This window comes from Anarhichas minor, unplaced genomic scaffold (genome assembly GCF_050575085.1).
Source record: "Anarhichas minor isolate MPS153535 unplaced genomic scaffold, ASM5057508v1 ptg000002l, whole genome shotgun sequence".
Taxonomy (NCBI): domain Eukaryota; kingdom Metazoa; phylum Chordata; class Actinopteri; order Perciformes; family Anarhichadidae; genus Anarhichas; species Anarhichas minor.
In genome coordinates this window covers 8,933,107-8,950,509 of record NW_027466448.1, presented here as the reverse complement: position 1 = coordinate 8,950,509, position 17,403 = coordinate 8,933,107, and the positions used below count along the sequence as shown (strand labels likewise).

At 43.5% G+C, this 17,403-nt stretch overlaps 1 protein-coding gene and 1 long non-coding RNA gene across 2 annotated transcripts; one reads left to right on the top strand and one right to left on the bottom strand.

Moving 5' to 3' along the window:
* The first annotated feature begins 8,595 nt into the window (after positions 1-8,595).
* On the top strand, positions 8,596-15,488 carry rnf34b (ring finger protein 34b). The gene is made up of 7 exons (XM_076088887.1): positions 8,596-8,799; positions 10,956-11,207; positions 11,286-11,474; positions 13,626-13,688; positions 13,831-14,032; positions 14,139-14,162; positions 15,304-15,488. The coding sequence occupies exons 1-7, from the start codon at positions 8,596-8,598 to the stop codon at positions 15,486-15,488; spliced, it is 1,119 nt and encodes a 372-aa protein (XP_075945002.1).
* LOC142947384 (uncharacterized) lies at positions 12,226-17,394 on the bottom strand. The gene is made up of 5 exons (XR_012953365.1): positions 17,126-17,394; positions 16,811-16,889; positions 15,827-15,877; positions 13,759-14,000; positions 12,226-12,904 (listed from the first exon to the last, which is right to left on the bottom strand). It is a non-coding gene; the product is annotated as an uncharacterized LOC142947384 (long non-coding RNA).
* Between the last annotated feature and the right edge of the window lie 9 nt (positions 17,395-17,403).

The following is a 17,403-nucleotide window of genomic DNA, read 5'->3' as shown; positions in this document are numbered from 1 at the left end:
GTCTGGATTAGATCTTTATCAATTTTTAATAAAAAAATTAAAAAAAGATTTCTAGTGACTAATCAAGAATAAACATAGTTGTTAATTGAAGCTTCTCTGTAGCAGCTGATGCTCTTTAACATTTCTTTCAGCTAAAAAAAAAGTCACTTTTGTCACAAAAAAAAAAAAGAAGTTGTGGAAGAATGTTACACTTTCTGTGAGGCCTGGGAGGAAGCTGAAACTCAAACATCGAAATGTGCTGGAAAAATGAAGAAACAAGGGTCGACAAACAAAACTCCCATTCTGGTGGTAGGTCAAGGCTGGACAGGAAACCGTGCGAGAGACTGAGAGGAGACATTAACAGCATGGTGTAATTTATATTTAGTATGACAGATGTTTATCCTCACTGTTTATATTTGGGTAAAGCCGGATAGTGTCTCTTTTTCAAGGTAACAAGTCAAAGTGGAGTTCATTTGAACAAGCAGGAGAGGATACTTTAGCCAGCTGGAACAGAGTCGGAGGTTCAGAGAGCAGAGCAGGATGAGCTGGTCCAGGGACTGGGATGCAGGTTGACGAGGAACTGGGTGAGGCAGGCAGGCACAGCTCTCAGGCAGGGAATGGACCTGAGGCCCAGGAAGGAAACACAGAGTTCATGTAACACAAGTAAACTTTTACTAGAGTCCAATCCAAGCTGGCAGCGGTATTAGTACCACAATGGCGAACTGAATAATCTGCCGAGGACTGGAGAGAAGAGCCGGGGTAGATATGCTCCAGAAGCTTGATTGGATGAGTCTCAGGTGTGCAGATTAATTGCAGCAGGAGGGAGATTGAGTGCCACGCCCAAAACAACACACACAGACAGAGAGAGAGAACAAACAGGGGACCAAACAAGAAACACAAAGAAGGGGTAACCCTCTTCTTTAGTGGTGAAAGTGTCCACAGAATAAAGGTTAGTCAATGACACAAGTTTCCTATCAAACGAGACGATGATGTTTCTCCATAAGGTCTAGTCTGACATACTGTATATAGATATTCGGAGTCAGATAGTCGATCTTTGCTTGGTTAAATGGAAGGAAAGAAGTTAAGGGGATTTCATGTGGTGTTCAAAGCATCAAGGTATCTTTTGAAAAACAGTGTCCCAGTTACTACAGATTATTCGCTGACAGTTTTCATTGGATCTACTTTCTACTGAAGACATCGTCTCTATGAAACCTGATTGAGCTCTGTGGATTATCCAGAGAAATTAGGACAGTGTTTCTGTGTTGCAGTTGATTTTTTTTCAATGATTAGCAACACAAACATAATTTGAATTACTGTCACTGTATTTGACAGAAATGTCACAGATGGATATGTGTATCCATCTTACTGATAATTTGTCTGCATTTTTTCAAATGGTAGAAAGAGTTTGCACACGTCCATCATCCAATACAACTTTGATGTTTGAACACTGCGGAAGGAAATTCAGGCCAAGTCTAAAGCTCCAAAGTGTGTCACTGGTGGCCCGGGGGCCTCCACAGATCTTTTAATGTGGTTCTGTGAAATAAAATCAACATAGTAGGGCCACTGTTTGATGTACTGGAAATGGCAGAGACTTTAAAGAGACTCATGCTGCAACAGGATACTCTGTCTGCATCATTATCATTCACACCTTAAATGTATTGTGTGTGTCCTGCTCTAATGTTGCAACAGCTGCATACCTTATAAGCTGTATTATAATACAGTAAGAACATAATGAACAGCATGAGCAGCCTTCCTCCCCCTGAGGCTCAGTTATGTCTGAATGATAATAATGATGTGGCAGCGCTATCTGCTGCCCCCTGCGGGCTCACAGCGGTACCAACCATGTGATGGAAGAAAAAAAAAAACTCTAATCTCTTTACTGCCGACAGCAGCCTTGTGTGTGTGTGTGTGTGTGTGTGTGTGTGCACACGCGTCACAGACATGCACACATGCACACACACACACACGTCAAATGCGGCGGTAAATAAGATTGTAGGCGCATTTACTTTTGGAACCAAACAGAAATAACACAGCATGTGTTGGTGCAGAGGGTGATCTCAGGTTATGCCTCAGGTGATTGAAGTAAGAGCATGGGGGGTAAAAACAAATCCTCAAATTCATGAAACAGAAACACATTTTTGCAACAAAATCAATAGTGCAGAATCTTTTTTTGTGAAATAAAATTTAAAAAAAAGAATCACTTGATTGCAAAAGTGTGTCATGTCTGATGCAGCGAGCAACTTATTTTATTATAAGAAAGTGTTTCTGTGTCCAAAACAAATTCACTAGAATAAACCGAAGCTGTGCAAATAGCATGATGCGTCTGTCGCGCTCACACATGCGTCTGGACGCACGGCACTGAACGCCCACTCCGGTGATGTGTTGAGGCGGATTGGCTGCTAAAGATACCAGCGCCCGTGTGCGCTCTGTGGTTGGCTGCGGCTCCCTGTGCCATTACGTTATGCTTACTCCACACACACACACACACACACACAGGCAGCTGGAGAGAGGGAAGACGTAATGGTTTGAGTCCCTGTGCATTTGCAATGGTCGTCGTCCTGACATTACTCGGCAAATTCCTCAAACGGGAGGTGCAATGAAGGTACGTGATCAATTTGCAGGTCGTTTACGGCTCTGGATTCGCTTACGATGCAGATTTCTCTGAGATGTCCGCTCGATGCTGCACCGAGAGGCAGGGAATACCTCCATCCTAATGTCAATGTACTGTGTTTGCGCGCACCAGGATGTAATTACACCAACCGGCTTTCGTTTAAATGCAACATCCACCGGTTCATTTTAACTTGTCAACCAGACATCTTCTCGCTGCTGCTCTTAAAGATCAGTTGTTGGTTTTTTGGGGGGGGCTTTTTTTATTTTCCCGGTGAGCTGGTAAACCTGGGAAAGCTTTTCCTGCATCTCCGGTCGTCCTGATAAACAGGTACAGCGTGTAGCCTTTTATGCGCCTGCTTTGACCCCCAGTGTGATAGTTCAGTGGACTAAATGCGCTGGAGCGACGTCCATTCATAGTCAGGCTTTTAATCCGGTCTAATGAGATAGAGACTGCGGTCAGCGAGGGAGTGAGTGCGGGGATGTTGAAGAGAGATTCACCTCTCAGGTCCGAGCTGTGTCAGGAGTCTCCGTCCTGTCTATGTATGGATGTATGTGTGCGCGCGCGCTGTAGCTGCAGCACAGGGAGGAAAAAGGTGATGATGCTGTCTGGCAGCTCGCGCTCAGGACGGATAACGATGAAGATGATGGCGATGATGTCATTGGTGCTCTGATGGCGGCAGGTTTTGTGGTGACAGTCGCGGTGAGAGGTGAGGTGGAAGCAGGACTGCCATAGCTGCCACAACCATCATCATCATCATCATCATCACCACCATCATCATCATTTGATTGAGTGACCATCATGAAGAATAGGCTATAATCACTTATCGAAGTCATACTGTAGCTGATTGGATGCTTCTTATGAAAGATGCATCACTCATCAAGGTGCATGTCTCGCAAATATAAATCAGAGTTGCAAAGTAACTAAATGCATTCACGTCCAAATACTTAACTTCAGCATTGTTTTGAATGTAGAACTATTTATGCTGTGAGACCTTTCACTCCGCTACATTACTATTGTGATTTGTGTGGCAGGCTTGAGGGTTTCCCCAAACAGCTGCTGCGAGCTTAAAGCCAGCGACTCAGCTCTGGCTTGTCAGGTAGGCTTTTTTTTTTTAATATCTAAATATCACACAGTGTATGGAGTTAATGGAGGAGAACGTTTAACCAGGCCTGTGAAAGTGATGTTTTTATTGTGTTCCAATGAGTTACTTCCACCAACTCCCCTTTTCAAATACGCTGCATGTTTTGGAGTGATGCTACCCCTCCGTGTGTGTTTACATTCAGTATTGGGCATTGCAGGGTGGAAGTACTGTTATTTAGAGTATTGGCTTTCGTAAACACGTTTTCAAGCTTTGCGTGTTACTTCGAAATTACTAGAAAAAACATGCAATCTGGCTGTGCTCAGATTTGCAAAACTCCCTCCACATCACTGCATGAACAAATGTAATATATATCTACAGCCGCAGTTACTGATTCATTTGAACTAACAGGGTTTTACATATCAAACCTACAGTGATCTCATACACTTGATGCAGTGAAGAGAATAAACATGCCATCGGTATTTAAAGTCACTACAATGTTTTGTCTGTTAAGGCCGCGATCACGACTTTCTGCTGCTTAAACGAAACAAAAAGCATCTTTGAGCAACAAGCATTAAACACTGAACAGACACATTCTTCACAATGAATAATTTACTTTTGATTTTTAAGAATATTTTCTGAGCATCACACTTGTGTAAAATGTTGTGTGCAGTATAAGTCAAGCACTTCAATACTGTTTGTCACATGGAAAACAAGAGTAGGTGCTCCACTCCTGCTGGACAGCGTATAGCATCGCTCCCTGTGTGGCGGGGAAACAAAATGGACGTGATGTTTTATTGACTAATCTGGTTTAAATTGAAAAGCCGCTTTTCTGCCCCTGTGGAACCGACGGTGTTAGCTGCATTTTGTCAGCATACGTCTCAGACTGCGGTACAGTATGTGCTGTTGCTGCCATTTCAATCAGGGATGACTTCAAAAATCCTCTTACCGTTTAATTTCCAATCCATCGTGGATGCAAATGCTCACAAATCTCTGATGAAATGGTAAGATGCAGCACTGGTGTAGCACAGCGGATCATGATTATTCCAAATGAGACTAAACTCACTTGGGGGCAGTCTTTTAAAAGTCGGCGAAGAAGTCGGAAGCTGTCCAGAGGGCACAGCAGAACTCTGGTTGTGGTTGTCAAATAGTCCAGTCATGGTTTGTTATTGCAGGACAATCTCCGCAGCAGTCTGTATCTGTTTGTATTTCTGCACCAAAAGTGTTCTCCGGGCTGAATCCTCCCCTCGCCCCCCCCTGCCTTTGGAGTAAACCGTATGAATCTGTTATTGTGCAGACACAAATCCAAACTCGGCTGGTAGCAGAGTGAGCTTTCTCTGCATATCTCTGCAGACATCACTGAACATCAACTTGAGTAATGCCTCATTTGGATGAAATATAGCATTTTCTTCTCATCATTTTTTTAGACAAACAACGAAAGGAGAGTTATGAGTTTATTTTTCAGCGGCGACGTCACACTCGAGCCTCAACAGCTCGGGAGCTGAATTCACTTTTCACGGTAGGAGTGACATTTCTAGTTGAGAAAAAAAAAAGGGGCTGGGGGAGATTCAGCAGAGGGAAAGAGGAAATGAAATGCGAGAGAGAGACGATGGAAAGATAGTGAGTGATGAGCCCATCTATAAAATGTGCGATGATGCAGAGTTGTTTACACTGAAAACCATTGACTGTGCGATATATATCTGTATTTTGATGTCTATAAGTAAATACATGGACTACTAGGGACAATATGTCCCATGAGTTGATCAGAGATTTTGTCATACCAATCATACAGATGTAATTATCCACTCACAACCTCCAACATAGTGGATACTGTTACAAGTCAGTGAGTAGAACTACTTTATGGCGATATTGGATCCACATAATTTAGTTTGCATTAATGTGATGAGGTGACCTGACTTTTAGTCGCTAGTATGAGCGCAACACTGGATTCCTAAATTTCCCATAATGCAACTGAACAGCATTTTTCATTCTAAATTCCTGCCTTTTAAATGCACATTATCTGTCAAAGCCTGCACCTCCAGTTTATAATGCAGGATTATGAAATGACCTTAATGACTTCATCAGAGTTATTTCACCAGAACCACATAAAAACAGTTTTCACAGGCTGTGTAGTACTTTGTGCGATGAGTAAACTGAACTTCATGTGTAAAATTGTTTCCCTTTAAATTTAGAATTAAGTGGACAGAAGCCACTCGATGTTTTCTCTTTTGGTGTCAGACTGATTTTCAGTTCCAGTCTCCACATGACCCATTTAGGCTCCATCGAGGCTCCCATATGGTTTCACTCGTCTGTGCTCATGCAATTTGTGAGATTTTGATCCTCAAAAACGAATTTAATGAGGTCAGATCACTGCGCCATACAAGGCCTGAACATGGCTGATTTGCCTCCCTTTTCTGTTGTTGCTATGTAAATATGTGTCTCACTAACTTTGTTTTGCTGCTTTCCCCTATCAGTCTTTGTTTGTGTGCACATACATGGGGCTAGATTGTTTGCTGACCCGATGTTGGGAATCCAGCAGCAGTGTGAGAAATATCTCAATTATTTGGTCCAGACCTGACACTCAAAAGTGTGCAAAGCATAGTGTGTATATATATATAAAGTATAAAATAGTGTTCCCAGAGGTATACCTTCCAGCTGTAGAGAAAATATAAATGACACAAGAAAAAACAATGAACCACATGTGACGTTTACTCTTGTCACTTGTTTGTTCGGGACTCCCTGCCCGCAGAGCTTCCAGTGGGCCAATTGAAGTGACAGAGGGAACGTGTGCTGCTGGCTCACAGCCAGATGAGGCTGATTTCATGGCCAGACTGCAGCGGCTCCTCACATGGAGAATGCAGTAAGCATACCTTCTAGTGGCTTCGCTCTCGAATGAGGGCGGCTGTATCCTGAGTTGGGAGACTTTTTTTTAGCAGCTGAACATCAGGTCAAGCTCACGCCACGGGCAAATAATTCAAGTTGGTATGCATCGTGGTTTTACTGTGCACATAAAGCCCGGAGGCGTATCATGATGAAGTGAGCTGCTTGTGGGAGATTCAACCAAGGACGAGATGCATAATGATGACGATGGAAAACATGAACTGCTTCCTGCTTCTCAAATTGGAGGATTTGCTAATTGTCCATTTTTATATCACTGTATATTCAATATTTTCAGGTTTTGGACTGTTGGTCCGACAAAACAAGCTTATTAAAAGATACCACCTTGGGCTGTAATGGTTATGACCCCTCCAACAAACCATTCTATATTTAATGATCGATTTAAAAAATCCATCCTGACCGTCTCTCTGCAGCAGGGGCTTCCTCCTCCTTAACGTGACTCCACATATAGTGCATAACGCTCTGAAGGTTGCATAACGAATCCCTCAGCAGATGGGTGAGGTCAGATCACAGGGTGTTTGTGACAAGTCGGAGCGGAGCGCTGCCTTAAGAAGAGACGTGGCAGGACCCTGTGAATGCCATTGTTTTCCGCACAGAGCCGGGAACCACAGAGGGCTTGCATTATGCTCAAGTCAGCTATTGATTCTGCAGGCTGGGGAACAACAGAAGACATATTCTCTCCTCGCTGTCCTCCCCCCTCCCTCCTCCTCTCATCAGTATGCTCCAAGGAGCCGTGGCTCCCATCACGCCATCTTTGCTCCCCGTGTCTGGCCCGTCACACGTCCAACACACTTTCACTTTACAAGACGAGTGCACCAACTTTACGCTATATAGTTTGCATGTTTCCACAGCACGTAGGGAGGCAACATAGCATCCACGTCTTCACATTTGACCCTCACACGATGTGTGTTGTGTGGCTGAGACTCCTAACACATCCTCTGTGTGGATTATTTGTTTATCAAATTGTTCAAAGTAATGCAGTGACTGAGAAATTGAAATTGCAGCGCTCTTTGGAGATCGTCATTAATAGCAGCTTTTAGAGTCTGCTTCTGTCTAATTATCTCTAACCTCAAAGACTATTACAGAGCACTCTGAATAGCGTGCTGCCCAGTGTCTCTCCCCTCCTCTCTCTCTCTCTCTTCAACCAATACCAAGGGAGTCTATCTCCTTACGCAGTTTATAGTATTATTGGGCAAAGGACTGGATGAAATGGCTCACAGGGTCATATTATTAAAAATATTACACTAATAGTTTGTTGACAGGTGACCAGTTAAAGAAATAATTAGAATTAAATGCTTGCATACAGCGCACACTGAATGTTTTATCAGTACGGAAATGGTGTGATGCTGTGGCCTTTACGGTCGGCAGATCTCAATTGAATTAAGGTTTTCTTTTGGAAGAATGGTGTTTATATCTCAAAATATTCCAATTGTGGCTGACTGAATTTGGGGGAAATGTGTAGAAAATAATGCACATAAATAGATATAACATGTTTAAACACTGGTGCCAACAGACAATGGACTCAAAAGCAAGACTCTGAACACAGGGCAGATTCAATTAAAATAGTCTGTACCAGAAAACAGGGTACGGTACACTGCAGTTCAGTCCAAAACCAGGCAACAGTATTCAAAAACAGCAGGCAAACGGCTGAGTGTGAATATAATGAAGCAAGGTCTAATCCACACTAGGTCGTCATGGGGAATAAAACGCTGGGACATAAACTATGAATAGCTAAGTCAAAATGGCACAGACAAAGGGGAGCACACAGATATATACCCAATGAAAGGAGGGGGATAACGAGGGACAGGTGACAGAAGGGCTAACGAGGGCGAGGCAGACGATCACACGAGGGCAGGAAGTGAAGTATCTGAAACGAGAGAGGTGTATACCAAAATAAGACAGGAAATAATAACTGGAAACAAGGAAAACATAAAACTAAACAAAAAGTCATCTAGATAGTTTGAAATGTGTGTCCTTATGTGTGTGTGTCTGTGTGTGTGTGTGTACTCCTCAGGCGGGGGCATCGTCCATGTGGGCGTCATGCTGTGGACTGCTGAACGAGGTGATGGGCACGGGCACGGTGCGGGCGCAGCAGCCAGGGTTCGGAGCAGGGGCGGGGCCCTTCCGCTTCGCCCCCAGTGCCGGGTACTCCACCTACCCCCCCACCAGCTCAGGGAGCGCCGGACAGCTGTGCAAGGCCTGCGGACTGGCCTTCTCTGTCTTCAGACGCAAGGTAAGCAAGAGTCGTGGGAGTGAAAGTGGTGATGGGTTTGATAGTAGATGATTAAAGACAAAAAGAGAGATTTCTTTTTCATTTTGAGGTGAGGAAACTATATGTTTGGGCAGCATGGTTTCACTATAATAAAATCAACTTGCAGACTGGAAACCTGCTTTAGTAATCCTCCAGAGTCAACATTTAGTCAGCTTTTTTTTTTTTCAGAATTATGTAATCCTTGCGTGCAGTTGGAGCAGGGACTCTTCCTCATGGTGCATTCAAGGAAACACTGACATTCATAATTACTGAGTCGCTTGCTGAAGATCTCTTTAACAGCAAACATATCGCAGTGTTTCACACTGAAATACAAGAAGTATATTTGACATTATCACTTCCATCATTTTGTTTCTCTTTCAGGGTTGAATCCCTGTAATAGCTCATTTATTCAACAGGGTTGGTTGGCTGAGCAACGTCCTGCTAACAGTTAACAGAAATGAAATAGCAAGAAGAGACGGCCATTAATAGAACAGAATAAAAGACAGCAAACGAGACAAAGGCTCAGATAAGGCAGGTACAAAATAAAGACAGCAAGTGGTTTACAGTGATGGAAAAGAAACCAACATCTGTCTTGAAGGCAGTGATGGAAAGTAACTAAATACATTTAACTCAAGTTGTACTTTACTTGAGTATTTAGAATGTACGCTGCTTTATACGTCCACTTCATTTATCTGTCAACTATAACTACCTTTCAGATTAAGATTTCTTTTGACAAACCTTTGAAATACATGTTACAGATTATACGTGGTGCACAGCAAAGTAGTTCAAACTATCTCCACCTCGAGCCGCTAAAACAGTAAAAGGCTGATTACACATTAATGCATCAGTATCAACAATCTAATGATATCATATATAATAATGTATCAGCCATATGGGCCTTTTTAAGTACATTTTGTTCATAATACAAGTAAAAGAGTATTTTTTTAGTCTTGTACTGGTACTTTAAAATAAGCAAATAATCTCCTTCCACCACTGCTTTAAGTTGCTAGTTGACCTAAAAGCTTGTGGTGGTTTGTTTTGGAAAATGGTCGTCCACATCTGGAGGTAAATCAGACACAGAAAAAAAAAAAGTAAATTCCCTGGCATGTTCCTTTGAAAACATGCACCATTCATATTCATTCTGGCATTTGCAGCGTCTCTGCACAGCCGAACATGTCAGAGTTTAAAGGCAGAGTGTCTCCGTCTGCCAGTCAGACGCACTGAGACACTGATGAAAAAGCTTCTTCTCTGCTCGCTGCCTCAGATCGCTCTATCGCCATCCACACACACCAGTTGCCCTTCTGACAGCAGCGTGATTTCCCCAGTCACACACACACAGACACACACATTTGTGTGTCAGCGCGATATTTTCATTGTATGAAAAAATAACACGCCGGGGGATTAACTACACATGACTGAAGAAAAGTGTCTTTTGCCGTGCAAATGTGCTCTGGTCCGCCATAAGCACACTTGTGCACAAGTGATAAGAAAATGTTCACAGCCATGGCTGACCTGCTTTCCTGCCCATTTGAAGTGTCAATCTACTGCGCTGCTCTGTATCAGGAGACGGCGTTACGCCAGTAAAATGTCAAACATCACCGGGAGCTTCACAGATAGATTATTTACCTTACTTTACTCGTCCCCAGAAAATAACCGAGCACGCAGGATATGAGCCGATGCTTCAGATGGAACTTGGTGTTGCTGGTTTATACGTTTTCTCTTTTGGCAAAGCAGCAGCCTCTAGGAAATACATAATTGTCAATATGGTTGTTAGGTTGAAATATGAATCTGATTGGTTTTTTGATAACGGTCGATTACCATCATTTCTGATTATTATTTTCCCTATCAATAAATCGGTCAATTACGTTTTCAATTAATGGATTAATCTGCATTCCCTCTTTGAGCGTAAAGAAAAATGTCCATCATCATTTCCCAAAGTATAATTGCTTATTTTATCTAAATAGCGAAAAGCAGCAAATTCATGGAGAATAAATAGTTGAATATGCTAACAGTCAGACATCGGGGCCTGATCAGAAAGGATGCAATATACAGTTTCCTGAATTATGTTGTTGAAAAGAAGACAAATGCACACCTGCTTACATCAATGTCTGTCTTTGACTCTCTTCTCCCTCCAACAGCACATCTGCTGTGATTGTAAGAAGAGCTTCTGCGCCCTGTGCTCGGTGCTTCAGGAGAACCTGCGCTGCTGTATGACCTGCCACCTGCTGCGCGGCACGGCCTTCCAGAGGCCTCGGCTCATGCAGCTCCGAGTGAAAGACCTGCGCCAGTACCTGCTGCTGCGCAACATCTCCACCGACACGTGCAGGGAGAAACAGGACCTGGTGGACCTGGTGCTCTGTCATCAGGGGACGAGGGAATCCCCGAGACCGGTGGCGGAGAACCAGGACGAGGAGGAAGAGGACGAGGAGGAGGAGGAGGAGGAGGAAGACGAAGAGGACACGCATGAGGAGGAGGAAGAGGAGGAGGAGGAGGAAGAAGATGAAGGGGGAGAGGACACAGACAGCCTGCACTCGCTCCCCCACTCGCGCGCCGCCTCGCCCCCCTCGGCCACGCGCTCCGCCTCCGAACAGTCGGTGATCTCCGCCTCTCATGGAGACGTGCTCAGCCCAAGCGACAGCTCAGGAACCAGCAGCCAGGTGAGACGCACGGCTGGTGTTCACCGTGTGTGTCTGCATGCAGCGCGAACGCTGAGTACTGCCAGGCCACACACAGTCCTCTGATTTACATACGCCATACTTCTCGCCAAATCTGTCCTAATTCTATCCAAGATAATTAATTTCAAAGGTGACGTGAGCTCGTTTCCATGTGTCAGTGTGACTGTTTCAAGTCGGGAGAAGACTTCCTGCCTTCAACTCCCTGACAAACATCTTTAGATGTTATTTCATAGTAATTCAATGCTTTGTTCTTCCCTTCGTGCTGTCTTCTGTGTTTTTTATGGTCTCGTGGTGCTTTGCTCTGAATGAAGTGTTTCTCCTTGAAAATCTACTACATTTCAGTGAATTCTTTTCCCCTCATTGATATTATAAAAGCTCAGATTGTCAGCGCAGGTCCAATGTTCAGCAGAATGTATACGTGACAGCAGGAGACAGCTGTGTGAGCAGAGCCCTCGCACCAGCCAGCAATGCAGCTTAAGCCCTTTGCCTTTTCTAGGTCTGTTACTTAGGCTGAGTCTGTTATGTAACAGCCAACAGAAACACCACAGTACATCCCTCCTCTCCCCCCTCCAGAGATGATCTCTGGATCATGTCGTAGTTTGTGGCACATAAAGGCTTTCAGATTCTTGTGGGTTATTTCATTTTCCAACCAAAGGATTTAAAAAAACAGCTGAATATTTGTAACAGATGACCTGTATTTATTGAAACATAAAAATCAGTCAAAATGACGTCCAACTAGATTTTGAATCTGATTATAAGATTATACTAATTACCTTTCTTGGATACATAGTTTCGGCAGTGAAGACCAATGCAACAAAACAACGACATGCAATGTTGTCTTTGTTGAACACAGTTTTCTTGAAATAACCAATTCCTCCTACGATCAGTTACCTTGAAACAGGTTTATATTCTAATGTAAATTGACAAGATTACTGGATAAGAAGAAATGTGATAAAATCGTCCTGAAATAAGATATTATAACGTTATTAAATCGTCATTTCTGCAGTATATAGGACACATTTTAATGCAAAACCCAGGAGGTTGAGTTAACTTTTTGTTTTTCTCATGAACTATTGCAATGAAAGGAAAAGTGACCCATGACTGTCTATCACCAAGTATATTATGATGAACATTTCTTAACATTTTCTATGCTGAAGATATCAAATTGACCAGCTCGTGCAGAAGTACGCACTCTCTGAGCGCTTTCTAGTACTTTCACAATCGAACATCAAGTCAAAGAAACGTTGTGCTCCTGAGAGGTTTGGCACTCTTTGCATGTGTCGGGGCGGCTGCTCGTGTTTTTGTCTAGCCTGAGCTAAAGCGTGACGTCCGGTTGAGGGCAGGCATCCAGCACCGCGACGCTGACGGATGCATTATTAACACATCTTCCTTCCAGGGAGGTGATTGGCCTGCTGGAATATACCGAACCAGAGAGAGAGAGAGAGAGAGAGAGAGAGAGAGACACAGAGGTTTTTAGGTCCAGAAACAGAGAGTGCACTCCAGCATGATATCACACAGTTAGAGCTCATTTCAGCCCTTCACTCGCTCCCTTTTGTCAAGCTGATAAAAGAATAAAGAGACGATATCCTCTCTTCAAAGTGCGTAAATGGCTGAGATAACATTGAGCTATACACTCAAACCAAATTGAGTCTCCATTTACTCCCTTTTCATCCAGCAAATTCACGACTTCCACCTTCAAAGAGAATAAGAACCGCTGTGTTAGGAGCAGCTGAGTCGGTGTTTAAACAGCTCTATTCTTTCATTAGATATCTGAACAGTTGTGCTTTAAAGACTTAGATCGCAGAGAGATATGAAGTTGTTTTTTTATGGCTAGTCATATGGAGCTAGTCGAAACTATGAATTGTAATCAGGCACAGTCTATCTTGTGATAGTGTCAGGGAATGTAGGTGGTGACAAATATTGGTCAATTCAGTATTTTCTCAGTTCGGCTGCCCCCAAAAACATGACATAGGAGGTTCTGATAAATGTCTTGTAAACTACAGAATTCAAGGTTGTGTTTTACACATTTGATATCAGGTGGTTAAACATTAAAAGCATCAGTGAGTGAAATGCTGTTGTGAGAATCTAAACCAACTTCAGTTAACCTCAGCGTGTTGATTCCCACTCAAACAGGAGCAGGAGGATACTCCAACAGCGTCTCTCTTGAACCTGGAGCCCACCGACAATTTCATAGAGGTACAACACTTGTGTTTTGCACATTTGCAGTACTAAGTAGTGTTTACAGTAGAAGAACAAAGATCATTACAGACTGACGAGGCTTTCAAGGGAATGCAGACTGCGTTATTGACCGCAGCTCTGTTTCCTGTGTGGACCGTAGGTCAGTCCGGCGACACAGAGGAGGATCAGGGCCTCGCTGTCTGATCTGGACAATGAAGAGGCGATAGAAAACCTCTCCGTCCGCCAGCTGAAAGAGATTCTCGCCAGGAACTTTGTCAATTACTCCGGCTGCTGTGAGAAGTGGGAGCTGCTGGAGAGAGTGCATCGACTCTACAGAGAAAATGAGCAGAACAGGAAGTCCAGTAAGAATGTTTTCCTTTTTGTATCTAAATATCACATTTTGACCTTCCATGTTCTGTACCTGTATAATAAGATAATCACTACCTTGTTTTCTCCTTTTTCTTTCAGTGGAAAATGTGAGCATAACTGCAGGTAATTATTGTTTGATTATCATATTTCACAGGTTAAAAACTATTGCCATTGCCTTTTAACGAGAACACTGATATTAACACATTTAATCTACATGCAAGTGCACTTAGCTCCCTCCTGTGACGTGATCTCAATGTTGAAAAGCAACAGTACATTTACTTTCCTGAACTAATGTACTTTCTTCATTACTGCCCATTCTTATCTATAAAGTGGTTGCATATCCTCCACCTCTCAGCAAAAGTGGAGTTGGAGGTAAGATGTTTTTATTAAAGGCCACTCCACCGCCCCTTTGCCATCTCCTCCATGACCACATTCTGTACATCGCACCAATCATTTGATATTTGTAAAGCCATGCTGCAGTATTTGTACCCACTTGATCCTTTATATCATCCTGCATATTATCACATTGTGGTCATTATCTCCTGCCTGGTTCAGTGTCTCCACATTCTGTCACTCATGTTTCGTCTCCAGCGGGCAGCAGCATCATCTCATTGCATCGTGAAGGACGGACTCTCGTCCTCTCATTAATGCACTCGCTCTAAGAGCTTTTACCTCTTGATGAGCCATCATATTACTTCAGTAGCAGCGTGTCTCCATCAGGTGTAATTACATTGTCGGCCGTCCTAGAGGCTCTCTTGTTGACATAAAGGGCTCGAGGATCATATTAGCCCACTTAATAGTCAGACGTGTAGGGACAGCAGACAGGCTGCTGCAGCTCGACTGGCTTTTTCCCGTCACACGAGATGTGAGCAGCAGGAGCTAGATTTAGAACATAACTACCTTAATGATGTTACCACTAACTTATCACCACTTGAAATGGAAGCAGTGTTTTAGGTTATTTCAAAGTGACACCTCACATGTGTGCGCAAGGTGTGCGCAAGCTTTGCACAAGGTGTGCACAAGGTGTGCACAAGGTGAGGTGAGGTGAGGAATTTAAAGTAGGGAGATAGAAGAGAGGATCCACTGCAATTGAGCAAACAGTGGTGACTGATGTCGTTATGTTGATCGTTCTCAGACCGCAGCAGCTTCAGTTAGGTGCCGTTGGACTGTACAACACCTGTACAACATCAGTGAACTTCACAGTTTAACGATCCTGAAGAGAAGCATTGTAACAGAAAAATAACACTGTTTCTCCCATCCACAGATGGTGTCAAGGCTCAGCTGGCGGCTGATGAAAACTTGTGTCGCATCTGCATGGACGCCATCATCGACTGCGTGCTGCTGGAGTGTGGTCACATGGTCACCTGCACCAAATGTGGAAAGAGGATGAGCGAGTGCCCCATCTGCAGGCAGTACGTAGTGCGGGCCGTGCACGTCTTCAAGTCTTAAAACTGTGCTCGTCAGAGCGGCCCTCAGGCGCACTTGTGGCCAGAGCCCTGAATTTATCACTGAGGATGAACTACTGTGCATGACGTCTCGCAGGGCCTAATGCTGCAGCAGGTCCGAGCAACTTCCCGGTCTTTGAAACCAGACTGTTGCCTCTGGACTACCATGGTCCCCCCCATCCTCCCTTACTAACTCATGTTCCAGCCCCACTTCTCCTCCCTGTTGGACCGTCATCAGCTGCACCGGGACACTCACTCTCTCTCTCTTTGGTCTGTTAAACACACAGCAGAAAGCTCTGCCATCACTTTCTGCTCTCCATCCTCTGTTTAGTTTGTACTCACAGGAGAGGAGAGGAAGTGGTCCCATGGATACTTGAAGAGGATCGGGTTGTTCTGTATGGTGAAGAGAAGCAGACAAATATAAGATCCCAGGGTTAGAGTCAATAGGGTTTACACAGTCATGCCACATGACGCCGTATTATCTCCCTCAGTGTTCTTTTAGGATGTGCAATATTTAAAAGAAGAGACTTACATGTGTTTTTATTAAATGTCTATTTGTTAATCCGAACACCACAAGCACCGGGTCATCTCGTCTCGCACACAAGGAGGGTGCAAGGTGCCAAACGTCATGCCTTTTGATCGATATTTGGTTCAGATTTCTTGGTGTATTCATCTCATAACCAGCAAGCTTGGTGTGATAGTTTACTCTTTTTTTTTTCTGAAATGTACTTTAGGAAATAGGTGTGAAACATTTGAACACTTGCTGCGTAAAGGACGTGATTGTTTCCTTGTCGAAAAATGAAGTGCACAGTTATGATTTCTGCCGAAGACACGAACGGTAACGAATGCCGAGCTGTTGAGCGTGAAGGTTCATTCGTCACCTTTTGAAACGGCAGTTTGAGGGGGAAAAAAATATCAAATCTGAACTCAAGGCCCACTTACTAGCCCTTTCCTGGGCTTTCAACATTCACAAACTTCATCAGCAGGTGGAGTTTGCTCGATTGTCATGGAGACGGGTCAGCCTCCGTGACCGAAGGTGGTCGTGTATGACGGAGAGATCATTTAAACGGTCTCATCCTTCTCCTGAGGAAGACCACGAGACAAGAACAAGCTAATAAGTGGACCTTGAGTGAAGATTGTTTTTTTTAAATCTTCTTTTTAAAGACTCATCCCCCTTTCATTTTAAAGAACTGCCACCAAGCGATTCCATTTAGTCTCCAAGTCTACCAAGTGTCTTTCTTTGATTGTGTTGTCCGTTAATGTGTTGATGATCTTAGGTAGGTGACCGGTGCTACTTTCTCTTTCCTGAGTGTAACATCAACATACCTTTTGACATGTTGTCAAGGCCTCCTTCCAAAATGTCCATCACAGAGTGAGGGGCAGAGAAAGCCTGGTTTACTTTAACCTGTTATGCAAATGAAACACTTTTGTTTTCTTGTCATGAGATCCAGTAAACTCAGATGTCACTAAAATATGTGTGTACAGTATGCCTGTGTTACTTTTGAAAAAAGAAGCTGAATTGCAGTTAAGTGAATCGCATAGATAGCTTATATTGTTGTTTACTTATAAGTCATTAAATGTATATTTTTCCATTTACTTGGGAGGCGACATGATTTAAAATTATAATAAGATAAAATATACCGTTTTTTCAGAATGTATCTCTGCTGATTTTGGTCAGACGAGTTCCTCAGTCCTCTGCTCACGTCACTCTCTCACCATTAAAGTTGCGTCAGTCATGGTCTCGCTTTCGAGCACTTTTTGTCGCCGTCTGCTTCGGATCCAAAACCGACACGGACACCATGCGCTGCAACGAACACTGTAACTCTGTAAGTCTGTTTGTTGATGCTGCCGGTTCTCAAAGATGTCATTCATTGGGCAGCTACAGTATTACCAGAGTAGGAGGTTATCATGAGCACTCA